Source organism: Leptinotarsa decemlineata, unplaced genomic scaffold (assembly GCF_025532065.1).
Source record: "Leptinotarsa decemlineata unplaced genomic scaffold, Ldec_3_MD MMD2_tig00026358_RagTag_RagTag, whole genome shotgun sequence".
Classification (NCBI taxonomy): domain Eukaryota; kingdom Metazoa; phylum Arthropoda; class Insecta; order Coleoptera; family Chrysomelidae; genus Leptinotarsa; species Leptinotarsa decemlineata.
Window position 1 is genome coordinate 10,903,952 of NW_027412703.1, and position 14,391 is coordinate 10,918,342.

The 14,391-nt window shown below is 33.8% G+C and overlaps 1 protein-coding gene across 1 annotated transcript in view; it reads left to right on the top strand.

Moving 5' to 3' along the window:
• LOC111502168 (uncharacterized) overlaps positions 1–9,024 on the top strand; it is a 46,605-nt gene extending 37,581 nt beyond the window's left edge. Inside the window, exons 9-12 of the mRNA XM_074184755.1 lie at positions 2,403–2,456; positions 2,510–2,615; positions 4,348–4,425; positions 8,443–9,024. Of these exons, the coding sequence (XP_074040856.1) occupies positions 2,403–2,456; positions 2,510–2,615; positions 4,348–4,425; positions 8,443–8,475 (271 nt within the window). The 3' untranslated portion in view covers positions 8,476–9,024. The remainder of the gene's footprint in view (positions 1–2,402; positions 2,457–2,509; positions 2,616–4,347; positions 4,426–8,442) is intronic.
• The last annotated feature ends 5,367 nt before the right edge of the window (positions 9,025–14,391 follow it).

A 14,391-nucleotide genomic window follows, 5' to 3' on the forward strand; every position in this document is an offset into this window, starting at 1 on the left:
CTTCGGCATTTTTTTCTTCTGGTATTGGGATCACTTTAGTAATTTTAAGGCAGTCAGAAAAAGTTCCGGATTTTATTGCTTCATTTATAAAATTTGTTAAGGGTGTGATTATGATATTTTCGATTATTTTTATTAAAAAAGTATTTAGCTCATAAAAGTCAGCATTGGTTTTATTTTTCATTTTATTTATTATATTTCTAGTTTCGTTAAAGGTTACTTCCCTAAATTTAAAGTTTGGGAAACAGTTGAAATTTCCTGACAATGGAGAAGTTACATGTGATTGGGTTTGTACTATACTGTGATATATATCGTCTGCTTTGTTGATAAAGAAGTCGTTTGTCATTTCCGTTTAGTTTGATTTCTGGGTATTTTCTTGTTTTGCCCCTTTCTTCATTTATTATATTCCAATACGTTTCGTTAATATTATTCGTAAACTTTATTTTCCTGTTATTAAACTCTCCTTTTGTAATTTTCAGTTTTTGTTTGTATACTTTTTGATATTCTTTTTTTAGATTTTTTTACATGCATCTCATTAGAAATTTGGCATAGTTCTAATACGATCTGTGATTGATTTTTCATGGTTTGGAGCTCATTTGTATACCAGGATTTTTTACTGCTTTGTTTGTTGTTATTGGTGCCCCTTCAATTTGTCTGTATCGTTAGTCGTTACAATGGACTCACCACTATCACCCGTTGTTGCCAATCTTTTTAAGGAAGAAATCGAAACCGAGGCAATAGCAACGTCACACTTGAAACCTAAACTCTGGCTGAGGTATGTCGATGACATCTTCGTGATTTGGTCTCATGGACACCAGACACTTTCCAGGTTTTTTAATCACTTGAATGAAATCCATCCACGCATTAAATTTACGAAAGAAGTTGAAGAAGGCAACCAGCCCGCATTTCTCGATGTACTGATTATAAAAAAGCCGGACGGTACATTAGGTCACACGGTATATCGAAAGCCAACACACACGAATAGGTACCTAAACACAAATTCACACCACCACCCAAAACAAATTCACGCGGTGGCAAAAACACTCATTACACGTTCGAGGAGGCTGGCAGACAACGATCACAGACAACAAGAGTTGAACACCATCGAAACAACTCTACAAATGAATAAGTTCTCAGAAAGAAGTATAAAAGCGGCTGCCAAGACCACACGGAAACAACAAAAAACTCGAGATACACCGGTCATAACAACCACACTACCATATATTGCAGGAACAACAGATAAAATCAGCAAGATTTTATCGAGTGTGCATGATATAAATCAAAAATGAAGCTTCATATCCTTTTTGTAGAATTTAATATTGAAATACTCAAAATAAAGAAAAATTAGTTGCAACAATCAAAATATGTATATATATATATATATATATATATATATATATATATATATATATATATATATATATATATATATATATATATGCTGAACTGGTTTTTCCGGGTATTTGATCCGTGTATGTGATATTATCTCTAATTTCACCGACGTTTCGACAAAATCTCATTTGTCATTATCAAGGTGTGCTGTTACGTGTTCAGAAGTTTGTTGACCTTGCTCAACTCACTTCTTACTTTAATGGTAAAATGGTATTCGTTACGTGTTCAGAGATAGAGTAGTCCATAAACCCTCTACTACCTACTATTTAAATGTTGTTGAATTTTACCTGCGTTCTTCTTCTTCTTAGTTGACCTCATCTCCCCGTTAAGGTATTGAATATGAAATCTGAAGTTTTCAAGGATAGGAATATGCTGAACTGGTTTTTCCGGGTATTTGATCCGTGTATGTGATATTATCTCTAATTTCACCGACGTTTCGACAAGATGAGGTCAACTAAGAAGAAGAAGAACGCAGGTAAAACTCAACAACATTTAAATAGTAGGTAGTAGAGGGTTTATGGACTACTCTATCTCTGAACACGTAACGAATACCATTTTACCATTATAGTAAGAAGTGAGTTGAGCAAGGTCAACAAACTTCTGAACACGTAACAGCACACCTTGATAATGACAAATGAGATTTTGTCGAAACGTCGGTGAAATTAGAGATAATATCACATACACGGATCAAATACCCGGAAAAACCAGTTCAGCATATTCCTATCCGTGAAAACTTCAGATTTCATACATATATATATATATATATATATATATATATATATATATATATATCATATTACAATCAGAAAATTGCCTCAATGGGTCCGATATTAACCACCTCAACAAAATATATGCTTGATATTGATAAAAATATACATAGGTTTCAAAGTAGTAACAATTCTGAAATCTTACCATAATAATTTATTAATTTTGTTACTCCTCTCACATATTAGTTAATTAATTGAAATATAATATTATTTACTGAAGTTTTTACTACAAAAGCATTTTTTCAGTGACGAAGATTTAGAGAATTCCACACATTGGCTCGATATGGTCCCTAGAGTGATGTATGTATTTATAAACTTTTATTTTTCAAATAAATCAATAATTTATTCCACAGGAGTGTCTCAGAAGCAAGGTCTTGTGAAGAAACAACCATACCGCCACCTATGAAACCATTCCAAACAGAATACGATTCGAAACCCTCATCCCAGCATCCAAATGATGTGAGTAATCTATTTACATATTTGAATCCACTTTTGGTGATTGATGCCGAAGGGTGGCTTTGCAACGGATCACTTTCGCGAAAGTCGTTATTCTTTGATGTTTTGATTTCTCATAGTTTTACTATATGGTTTTATTTTTCAATAGTTTTTATAATTACGTTCAGTTTTGTATTTTTCCAGAATTGACACACCCCAACGATGCATTTGATATCAATTCTTTACATTTTGTTCTGAAGTTTTATTAAGATCTTCATCAATTACTGGAGAGATAAAATATGACTAAAAGTTATGAGATTACCTGAAAAAACATCTAACCCAGAATGAAGCCCACTTTATTGGGAACGTGTGCCGATAATATATTTCTGCAATTCTTCTTTATCTCATCAAAAGTTTCTTTCAAGAGCCTTACAAGAGCCTTACAATATGGCTTCGCCATATTTCCCAAGTGTTTTGAGACACATCAACAGTACGACTTGAAGACATTTTATGGAATCGCACAATCAGTGCAGGAACATTCTTGAGGAGCTCTGGGAGCAATACCATCGCGTACACTGTGGTGGCCAAATGCATAACCTTGATACCTTATCAAGAAGAGACCACGTTCGAAACAAAAATACAGTATTGACAAAGGCTGTAAAATAAGAAAGGAAGTTGAATACGAGAGTATTTCGGTATTGAAAGATTCCTGGCGAAAGTTCGCGAGAGACTCCTATCGTAGTGACCTTAGAGAATAGTGTTAATGGTGCGATCTTGAAGGTTCTACGAGAAGTCAAAAAAATAAATATGAGAGAGTAGTGAACGATATACCCAAGCCCTTTCTCGAGAGCAGCAACGGAAGCAAATGCAAATTGTTGTGATGGATCACATTTGAATGGGCTGAGATTATTCCTATTCCAAATCAAGATGGTTGGCACAGTAGTAGTGGTGTTCTTCGATAATATATTTTCAGACACCGCGTGCTCTATGAACACCATTCTGATCAACAAAAATATTGATACGAGACTGTGCCAAGAATTGCAAAACATTCAGATATCCATCTACATTTCAGAAAACCAAAAGAACTAGGCCCAGCTGGCATACCTATAGGAGAGTTGTTCACGATGTAATCAACTGTTCTGCATCTTTACCTATAAATGCAAGAAAGATGAAAATACCGTCAGATCTGCTATTTATTTCGCCAGCCAGTTACACAAACCAGAATACGCACATTTAGGACATTGACGAAATCAGGAAGCATCTAGAAAAAGTGTTCGAATTCAAAGATGCATGCAAAATAGTCAGCGACTGAATGAAAACTCCAGAGGGAAAAAATGTATCAAGCTACAAAGACGACAGAGACAAGATTCATTCTGCTAACGTTGAGCAACAGACAATTAGATGTATATGATGAGAGAGTCGGAATGATACGCTCAACTGGTTTCTAGGATGGAGTTAAGTGAAAGAGAAGGCAATGTTGCGAATAAGACAAGTGAGACCATGTCCATTTCCACGACACGGAATTTGTAGGTACAAACAGCATTGTGACCCCTGAATAAGATGCTATCGTATAGCGAAATACGTGTCGCGGTTTTGTGAACTTTCAACTGGGAATCTCACATAAGAGTATGTTTCTTATTGGTTTGACGCATAGGCATAACAGTGTTACTAGAGTGTTCAAGATATAGGGCATTTATGTTGCCTAATTTTCTATCTACTTTGCCAGGTATATATCTTGAATTGTTTCACATTTCAGGAGGCAAATACAATGGCCGAGAGAGACTTAGGTTCTACATTTCTACTTCCACATACACATCTTTATAATCCTGATAGGGTGAGTATCTTTCGAAAGTTTTATCAAGATATTACTTAGAGAAAACAGTAATTGTTCTCAAAACTGAATAGGAAAAACGTTACAATCGCATATAATTTCAACTTTCCCACTTTTTTTGTTTTGTTCGATTGGATTTTGATATGAAAGATAGTCCACAAATATAATTTCCGTATGTTCAGTTCAAAAAATTTTCCTTTTCAGTTTCCAGAACAAAATCAAATAGAACCCCTGAAACACCGTTTCGAAAGATAAGTATGTTGTTTTATTTATTTCAAAACATGTTTGGGGTATAACAGTAGTCACTGCCTTCCGAAGCATTTATATTTTTCAATAATGGAGAATTAAAAGAGAAACAAAAAAAAACAAATCTAAATGCGAGATTACCGACCCTCGAGAGCAAATCAATTGCTCCACATAAACTAAAGGCAAATGTTTATGAGACTCCGTAAAAACGTACATCCTGCTATTTTATACCGATATAGGTATAATCATGTTTGAATGCATCCTGAAATTCTCTCGCACTGAATCCTTTGATTACAATCATTCAGTTTCAGTCAGATTACGTCCTGATAGGTTTTTTTTTTAAATCAAATCAAATTTATTATTAATCTGAAGACCACAAGTGGTATGACATGTCAAAAATTTTGATTATAGAGACAAAAAGCAAAATTACAGAGTAAAAAGTTAAATGTTAAAATGATAAGTACAAGTACAGACAGAGTAGGTAGTAAATATCAAGATAAAATATGCAATTACACATAGTTTTACAGAATATACTATCAGTGATTTATATACTAAAAAATTCTTTCAAAGTATGGAATGCACTCTCAATTAGTACTTTTTTTCAGTGACTTCTTGAATCTAAAGTAGGTAGGTTCATCTTTGATGTTTTGAGGAGTTTTATCAAAAATTCGAATTCCGATGCTTAAGGACCGTTTTGTGATAGGTTCAATCTGGTTAGAGGAGTATTCAGCAAATGCCGATTCGTGGTGAAACAACCGTGAATGTCATTACGACATTAAGGGGTGTAATACTTGTAGCTTTCTAAAGAGAGGTCTACTAGATTCTGTTTAGGGTTTGCAAAACATGGCACGAATGCACTTTTTCTGTGTAATGAAGAGACGTTGGGCAGCAGTTGATTGTCCCCATACTATGATTCCGTATGCCAGTCTCGACTGAAGTTCTGCAAAATAGAAATTTTTTATTACTGAAGTTGTCAGGACCTTATGCATACAGCGTATTTGACATATTTTGGTGTTCATATTTTTATTAGAGTCGATACGTGGGTTTCCCAATTTAATTTATCATTTATATTCAGACCTAAAAACTTAACAGAGGTATTACTTACGGTTCACGTTAGTGTTGTTCAAGGTCAGGTTGATATTTTCAATTTGTTTATGTCTTGTATGGAAGATAAGAAATTCAGTTTTCACAGGGTTTATATACAGCTTATTTTTTTGAAAACCATTTTGCAATTTTACGCATCAAATCAATACCAGATTATTCATTTGAATCATAAGATTCTTTAGATACCAAGATTGATAGATCATCATCAGCATACAAGATTACTTTGAATTCTGATAGATAATTCGCGATGTCTGCCAGACATAGGGAGAACAGAATTGGAGCTACTACACTTCCTTGAGGAACACCTACTTTCACAGATAGTGTACTGGAGTAGTGTGTAGTGATAAGACCTTTCTCATTATGAGATAATGATATATATTGGTTTCTATTTGCAAGAAACGAGCTGAACCAATCATGTGCTCTTCCTCTATGCCGAGAGCCCATAGTTTGTCCAGTAGCCGATTGTGTGGTACAATCAAAGGCTTTGCTCAAGTCTCAGAATATTTCAATTGGACATTTTTTTTGTCAAGCTCTTCCAGAATATTGTTTATAGACTCAGTTGTATCTGTAGTAGTTGACCGTGCTTTTCTGAATCCATGCTGTTCGGTTGGTATTAGATTGAATTTCTCTATGAAAGGATTGAGTCTTTCTAGCATGCAATATTCAAACACTTTGTAAAATAATGGTGTTAAAGAGATTGGCCTATAACTATCCAAATTATTTCTACAGTTTTTTTTTGTGCACAGGTATAACTTTTGATGTTTTGAGTCGATTAGGGACTGTGCCTGTCTCAAAAGAAAAGTTCATAATATGAGTGACCGGTGATAATAGAAATGAGCTGAATTATTTGATTACATTGCAAGGGAGGTCGTCAGGTCCCGCGGAGTGTTTGTTTTTAAGTTTCACAAAGATGTGAATCATATAATTTTCTGTGAATGGCAGTAGCACCATGGATTGTAAGGTTCTATTGGGCATATCTGCAGAATCTTCAAGGGTGATTTTTGGAATGTCATTAATGATTTTCTGGGGGGCTGATATAAAGAAGTTGTTGAATATATTTGCAACTTTACCAGGGTCTGTAATTTGTTCATTCCCCTGCAGAATTTGTATGTTAGAACGCATTGAATTTTCCTTATTTTTAAGTTTATTGATGATTAACTAGGAGGCCTTGTTTTTGTTTTCTGAATGTTGGATTACATTACTGAAGTGTAACTTTTTAACTTTCTCAATAAGATTTTTATGATCAGCGAGCCTTTGCTTATATATAGGTTTTAGATTAAGGTGAGATTTTTGATGAATATGTAGATCCTTCAATAATGAACTAGAGGCTTTTATTTCCTCCGAGATCCAGGTGCTGCCACCTTTACTTTTGTTTTGGAAGTGTTTCAAGGGAAATGCTACATTGATGTGAGATGCCAGAATATTGATAAAGTTTTATATTTGTCATCGCAGGATTTTGCATCATAGAGACCCACTTTTCAGAATCGAGTAATTCTGCCATGTGCTGCTTATTGTTTTTGGAAAATATTCTTTGGTACCTAAAAGATTTGTCGGAGCGAGGTTCAACAGTGATTTATCAACGGAGGTAATAATAAGTCTGTGATCAGAAATAGGTATGTCTCTACTGAAGAGATCGCCTGTACATATGTAAAAACAACCAATTTTGGTTCTCGAATATGAAGTTATTCTTGTATAGTCATTTACTATCGATTTTAGTCCAAACTGTTCAGCGATATTCAAAATACTATCGACCTATATAGATGGGGTACTGAAGTCAATGTTGAAGTCTCCGCTTAACCATATTTGTGAATTAACTGTGAATATTTCATTTAAAAGCATCTCAATTTTGTTTAAGAAATTTTGGAAATTACCGGTAGGTGATCTATAAATGGAAAATATTTTGTGAGCTTTGAAGCCTCCACCACAGACCTCAAAGTCTTTTTCAGTACATATATGATCTACAGAGATGGAAGTTGCTTCATAACCTTTCTTTGCCCATAATGCAGTGCCCCCTCCTCGATGTGCGTTACGACAAAAACTAGTCACCAAATAATAATTCAAAGCTACCTATTTCATTTTCTAATGGCAAAGTTTCAGTTGCCGCAATGAACGGTGGATATGAGTAATGCTCAAGTTCTACTTCTATTAGGGTTTGTTTGTTTTTGATACTTTGGAAGTTAAGATAAAACATAAAATGTACATGTTCCAGTTCCAGCGCCTCACTTGTCTCTAAATTGTTCTATTGTACTTATTGTATCGCTTGAAGTCGAATCTTTTGAATCCAACTCCCTTTGGCCAAAAGGTTTCCTTGTGTATGAAGTCGGTGGCTACCATGAAATATTTAAGACGTTGCTCATCAGTTGCAAGTTCCTTCACTATGACTGTTTCATTGCGATGACATCCTGTTGATGTATGTATTGCCAGGATTCTTTATATATTCGGTAATTCAGAACTCAGGCTACATGAATAAACAAATTTGAAGGAATTCGTTATAATTTTAAATTCAAATTAATTTTTATCAGTAATATCGAATCGCTCCAGTCTTTGCTTCTTCATATTTCAACCAAATCCCTTCGATATTTTAAGTTTAACGCGTTCAGACAGACGCAGAGGGGAGGCTTCATTTTATAATTTGTAGTGATGATGTATTATTTATTCTTTTTTTTGCAGGGAAGTGACATTTCAGGATTTGAGTCTCTTTAGCGGATCATGAAGTCCCATATCGTGATTTTCACAGAATGTGCCTTATGAGTCCTGTGCCTGTATATTATTTATTTTATGAAAGGTAATTTTAATCATGATTTTATATTTTATTTCGTTAACTTGTTATTGTAAAGAATGTGTTATTCCATGTGTATTCAATTGAATGTTTCAGAAGAGAATGTTAGTAATTTTGGCCATATTTTATTGAATGTATATATTTAATGGAAAATAACAAGCTCGATTTATAAGGTCATGTAAAGATAGATATATAATAGTGTTGAATGAATGTAATGCAAGTGTAAATATTTCGTATGAAAGTGTAGCTAATATTTATACTTATTTTAAGTATATTCTGGTCCTACTGATAATGTTTAGGTTATTTATATATTATATGGCAAATTAATGCATAGTGCCAAAAAGACTTACTTAATGTAAATTGAATTCTGTTCTGATAAATTATGTTTTTAAAATGGTAAATGAATATCACTTCGATCCAATGAGATAACTAAACCTTTCATAAAAATAAAACAATAAATTTTTTACTACAAATCGTTTTATTTTTTACTTCTAGGGAATATGTTTTGAGCTGATAAAATTCATTTATAATAAACTGACACAAATGAATTTAGGTTCAAAATGTTTTAAAAGTCAGATAAATTTCTTTCTATAAAATATTACAACATATTATCATTATTCTCCTTGGTATGAATACTTTTACGTTCAATTGTGGGTCTCGATTGATACATTCATTCAAATTCAACTTTATTCATTAACACAAATCACAACTGAACTCTATGCTTCGAACCCACTTAGTATTAATAATAATTATTTCTTTGTCATTTCTCAAACTACACCTAACAATTTGATCTTCACAAACTTTTTGTGAAGATCGATTGGGTATTTTTTTCCGACCATACTGTGTATTTTTTTTGGACCATACTGTCCAACCAAACAACAAAGTGCTCCAAAACATTATCATGCATAGTGCACGTGATCTCCCAGACAAGGCTGCTTGTATAGAGTCGCACTAGAGTACGACCAAAATTTTTTTTAATATGTGACTGGTTATAGAAATTGTTTTTAACTTTAAAACACCACAGGCGTTAAAACGTAACTGACCACTCCAACACTATAACAATGAATTCCGTCAGCCAATTGCAGATAAATCTGATTGGCCAGCGAGAGGAAGTTTGTTTATTTTACCCAATAGATACCTATGTGTTTGGTGATCATTGTTTGGGATGCTTTTTTTGTTGGATGGATATGGTTTACTTCCCTTATAACTCTCTTGTTTTTCCAGCTTCTTTTCCATTTTCAAGGGTTATAAGATTATTTGTTGTTCTGAAAAGACCAGTGAAGCAGCTACCATCAATATTGAGGAAAAGGAAATCAGCACTTTGGAAAAACTATAATAGAGCTTAGTGAGGACAGTGACACCAAGAACAAACATAAATGAATCAAATACTGGAAAAACAAGAAATAATAATATCCGAGCTCAATGTACAAATTGAAATCTTTAAAAAATAACTTGAGAATAAAAACAAGCCAAAAAACAGTGTAGAAACTCAAACAGTTAGCTCCTTTCACACGGGGAGCTTCACATCTCTCGCTCCCGAGAGAAAGGAAGGCTCTTAGCGCGAAAATGCAACGAGTCCAATGAAGCTTTCAGACGAAGAGCGGGAGCCGCCACGTCTCAGGAGACGAGAGCTCTCACGTCTCTTGCACCTCGAGCCAGAGAGCCACGTCTCCTTACCAGAATGCAAAAGGATGACTGAGGGCTTCCACACGAGGAGTGAAAACGGCTTCACACTATTTATAATGGCAGAATACGAGTTGGAGCTGTTAATTAGCGTTGTCTGCAACCGACCCGCTCTTTGGGATAAAAGCACCCACATATATAAGGAGTGAAATGAAGTCGTAAAAAGTTGGGTGGACGTCTGCAAGGTGCTCAACGTAGATTTCACAACATCCCATTCTTGATCGTTGACGTTTATGTCGACGGTAGAGAAGGTATATGACAACAGCTCGCGTGCGATCTACGACTGACCTCAAGGAGCCAAGGAAGTGATAAATGCTCCCGTTTAGGAGCGAGAGACAATAAGCTCCCGTGTGAAAGAGTCCTTACAAATTGTACAGAAATATATAAACAAACTCCGACTGACTCATCGCTATATAATACCAGTGGCGTAGATATAATTATAACATTTTTTGTGGGCACTACACAGGATGGAAATAAAAATGATAATAAATGAACGAAGCAGAAAAATCAATTCAAAGAAGATCATATTGCTAATATATCGGGTAACAACCAGAAAGACAGAATTAAAGATAAAACAATTCTTCTTGTTGCTGAAAGTAATGAACGAAATATGGCTGTGTGGATATCCTTCGGGTTTGAAGGCCGTGGATTTTCGGAATTTATTCCTGAAGTTTAGCTGGCGCGAGTGGCTAGCTTCTTCAGAGGTTTATACATCTTGAGTTAATATCACCGATGACTGGATATTACGGCTACGTAACGCGTATTAAACCTAAAGAATATTCACAGTGAAAATCTCGGCCGACTTATAAAAACAGCAGTGAATCTTAGCAAAAGTTTTACAAATATTGATACCGTTATTATCTGGCCTGACAGAAACCATAAATGTTCAGCAACAGAGCTTACATCGAAAATGAATAATACTAACATTCTAGACTTCTCAGAACCTTACAGATTCGACATTGAATATAAATATGACGGCATATATCAAAAAAATGTTGTGTCTCTACTAAAAGAAGCTCTTCATGCAGGACTCTCATCTACAGTAACAATGTAAAAATGTTTTACAGAGAAGACACTACTAGCAAGATGATAGAAACATAAAACAGAACAGTAGTACCTATAATGGTATGTCTGCAAATTGCTAGAGAGATTTCTTGAACAAAATACTGAAAAAATGATAACCTGGCTTGAATGTAACTTGACACTCTACCCCAAAGACCCGCATCCTAATAAATCCTCACTTGCACAGAAATTGAGCGAAGCAGGTGAAAAATTCACACATACAAATTTTGTGTATCCTCGATTGAGTCAAGAATTACCAACCAACATGTGACAGACCTGAGAATGCATCAAATACACATACCTATTCTTGAGAATCATATAAAAAAAAAATCAAAAATCAGACAATCTCATTGATGTTATTGAATATATAGTCAACTCAAACGAACGTTTTCGCCTACTGAACTACGTTACAGTGTCAAAATTCTGCCATAGTAGATTTATTCATGGTGGAATTATATAATTCTTGCTCATGAAAAATTTTTAAAACTCAACCACATATCTAATATTCACAATCGCGATGACTTACTGGTCGAAAAAGAAATTTGAATTTTCTATAGTTTTCAGCAAGTTAGAAATACTTTTATCTCGGTTTTCATCCAATACATCTATTTTATTAACAGATGATTTCAATATTAATTATTTAAACAATGCATTGCAGAGGAAGACCTTAATAATTGATAATATATTTAATTCAAACAATTTGAAATTGCACATTGAGGTACGTACCTACTAGACGTTGTAAATATTCATCAAGTTTATTGGATTGTTTGTATTGCTATCATCCATGATAATAATTAAACAATTTTCACAAATAAACGGAACGCATCTAGAATAAAAATTTTATTTGTGAAAATTGAAACTTTTCACAATTCAACTCACATCCACTATTACATATGTAAAATTGGTCCAAAGATATATTATATTCTCATCAAAAAATTGATTAGAGAATTTTTATTTGAAAGGCGTTATATTTAAATAACTTTGTAGTAAAGTTGTAATGAAAGTGTTTACAATATTTGTTACTTTATAGTTTTGTTATCCCCTATTTACTATTTTTAACGTCTGTGTATTTTCATAATGAAATCCTAATCTCAAATATAAGATCTAATTAAAAAAGTTTAATTTTGATTTGTTGGCCTCAAAATGACTGTCATATATTCAAGGTCGCCATATAAGAACATGGGCTTTCACGGTCGGAGTAACGATTAAAGAAAATAAAATGATGCAGTTCAAAACTCGAAAATAATGAAGTTTTGAAATCTTGAAATCATTTTTTTGGCATTCTCTTTTCTGGGTATGCCAAGGCTGCTCGAAATAGGCCTGTCAATGAAGAAGCTTTCCTTTTATATGTGCAGAAAATGTGGTTAGTTCTAGAAAAACACGACGTGAAATAGATAGTCAGGCCAACGAAAACCATCAGAGAGAGTCTAAGATCAGATAAAGATCCTAGAGGTCCTTTAGCATCACCGGGAGTTTACCGAATTCCTTGCAGAACTTACAAGTGGAAAGTTGTAAATTTTCCAATAATTTTAATGAAATTATTTATTTATTTATTCACAAATTCAAAAGCCATTTCAATTACAGAGAAACACATATTTGAATGTCAATATAACGAAACAAAAAACACAAAAAGAACATTATATAACAGGTCAGTGATTAAAAATGCAATAACAAGAATCAGAAATATATGTATGGATATATTTCACAAAATGTATTGCCCTATCAGAAAGACATTTGTAAGAGCAACATACTCCATCCCGAATTCAGCTGCTCCTGAAACTTGGATGCAGAAGTGAAAAAATACAAATCTGTATTTCATGTTGCTCTTACTAGATCGTGGAATGAAGGAATGAAGATACTGATTTGTTCTGAAGTGTGGTTAAAAAAAATATAGTTGTATTTCTAGTAAATTTGGGTGGTACTGAAAATCTGAACCTAAAAAGCAACGAAGGACAGTGAACAATTCCATTAAAAACTATTCTCAAATTTTTATCAACCCTTCTGTTATGGAGTGTCTGAAAATTGTTGATAATAATTCTAATAATAATTCACGGGTGTGATTCCGGATTCGAGTTTTCTCTGAACTTGCTCAAACATATAGGATGTTTTTGGGAAAGAAAGTTTTTGGCTTTCTACTACTCCATCTTGATACAAAAAACAAGGACGAGGGAATCTTCCAAGGAAAGGAAGGAAGTTATCAATTTCAAAATAAGTAACTCTATACATGGATGTGTAGATCATGCAAAGAAGTAACTTTCAGACACAAACTGAAAGTCCTCTTGAAACAGCTACTTTCATATAAACAATGAATTACACGAAAGAAAAATTATTTCGAAACAAATACTTCTATATGAACACTGAATTATACAGAAGATACTTTTCTCTACTCAGTTTGTATTTCAAACATTCGTTGTGGAATAAAAATCAGATATTATTCACATGATTTCTACTTTAAATGAATGGTAATAAATTGTACTCACATAGAACACTGTCACCCTCACTGGTATACACCGATGTTTCGCCTTAACACACTTGCCCCAAGGCTCTTTAGTACCAAATTGGATAACATTATAGAAAATACACACAGTTCATTCATAATTTATAATTATGTCATCGATGACATAAGCAGATCAAGCTTATTCCGTGACATTGAAAATCGTAATCGTAATTGTAATTTCCTGAAACACTTTTCCAAATTCTTCCTGAATAAATTCCTGTATCTTTCTTTTACTAATTTGGGAAGATTTTAATTCTTCCAATAAATGATTGTCATTTTTCCATTTTTCCTGTATATTTATCAGCAAATCTCTCTTATTCTTGTTTTTCTTGAATATTCACTAACAAGTCTCTGTCTTTTTCCTGTTTTTCCTGAATACCAAGTAGTAATTCACGATCTTCATTTCTGCGTAATTATTCTTCCTCTATTCTTCGTTCATCTTCCTCTCTTTTGCATTCATCTTCCTCTTTTCTGCGTTTTTCATTCTCTGCCAGACTCGCTTGCAAAGCCTCAAACATTTTCTCAAGCTTTTCCATTCCGTCGTAATCGAGACTCCTTGTTTTCATCATAAAACAGAAAAATTTCAGTCAATTATCCC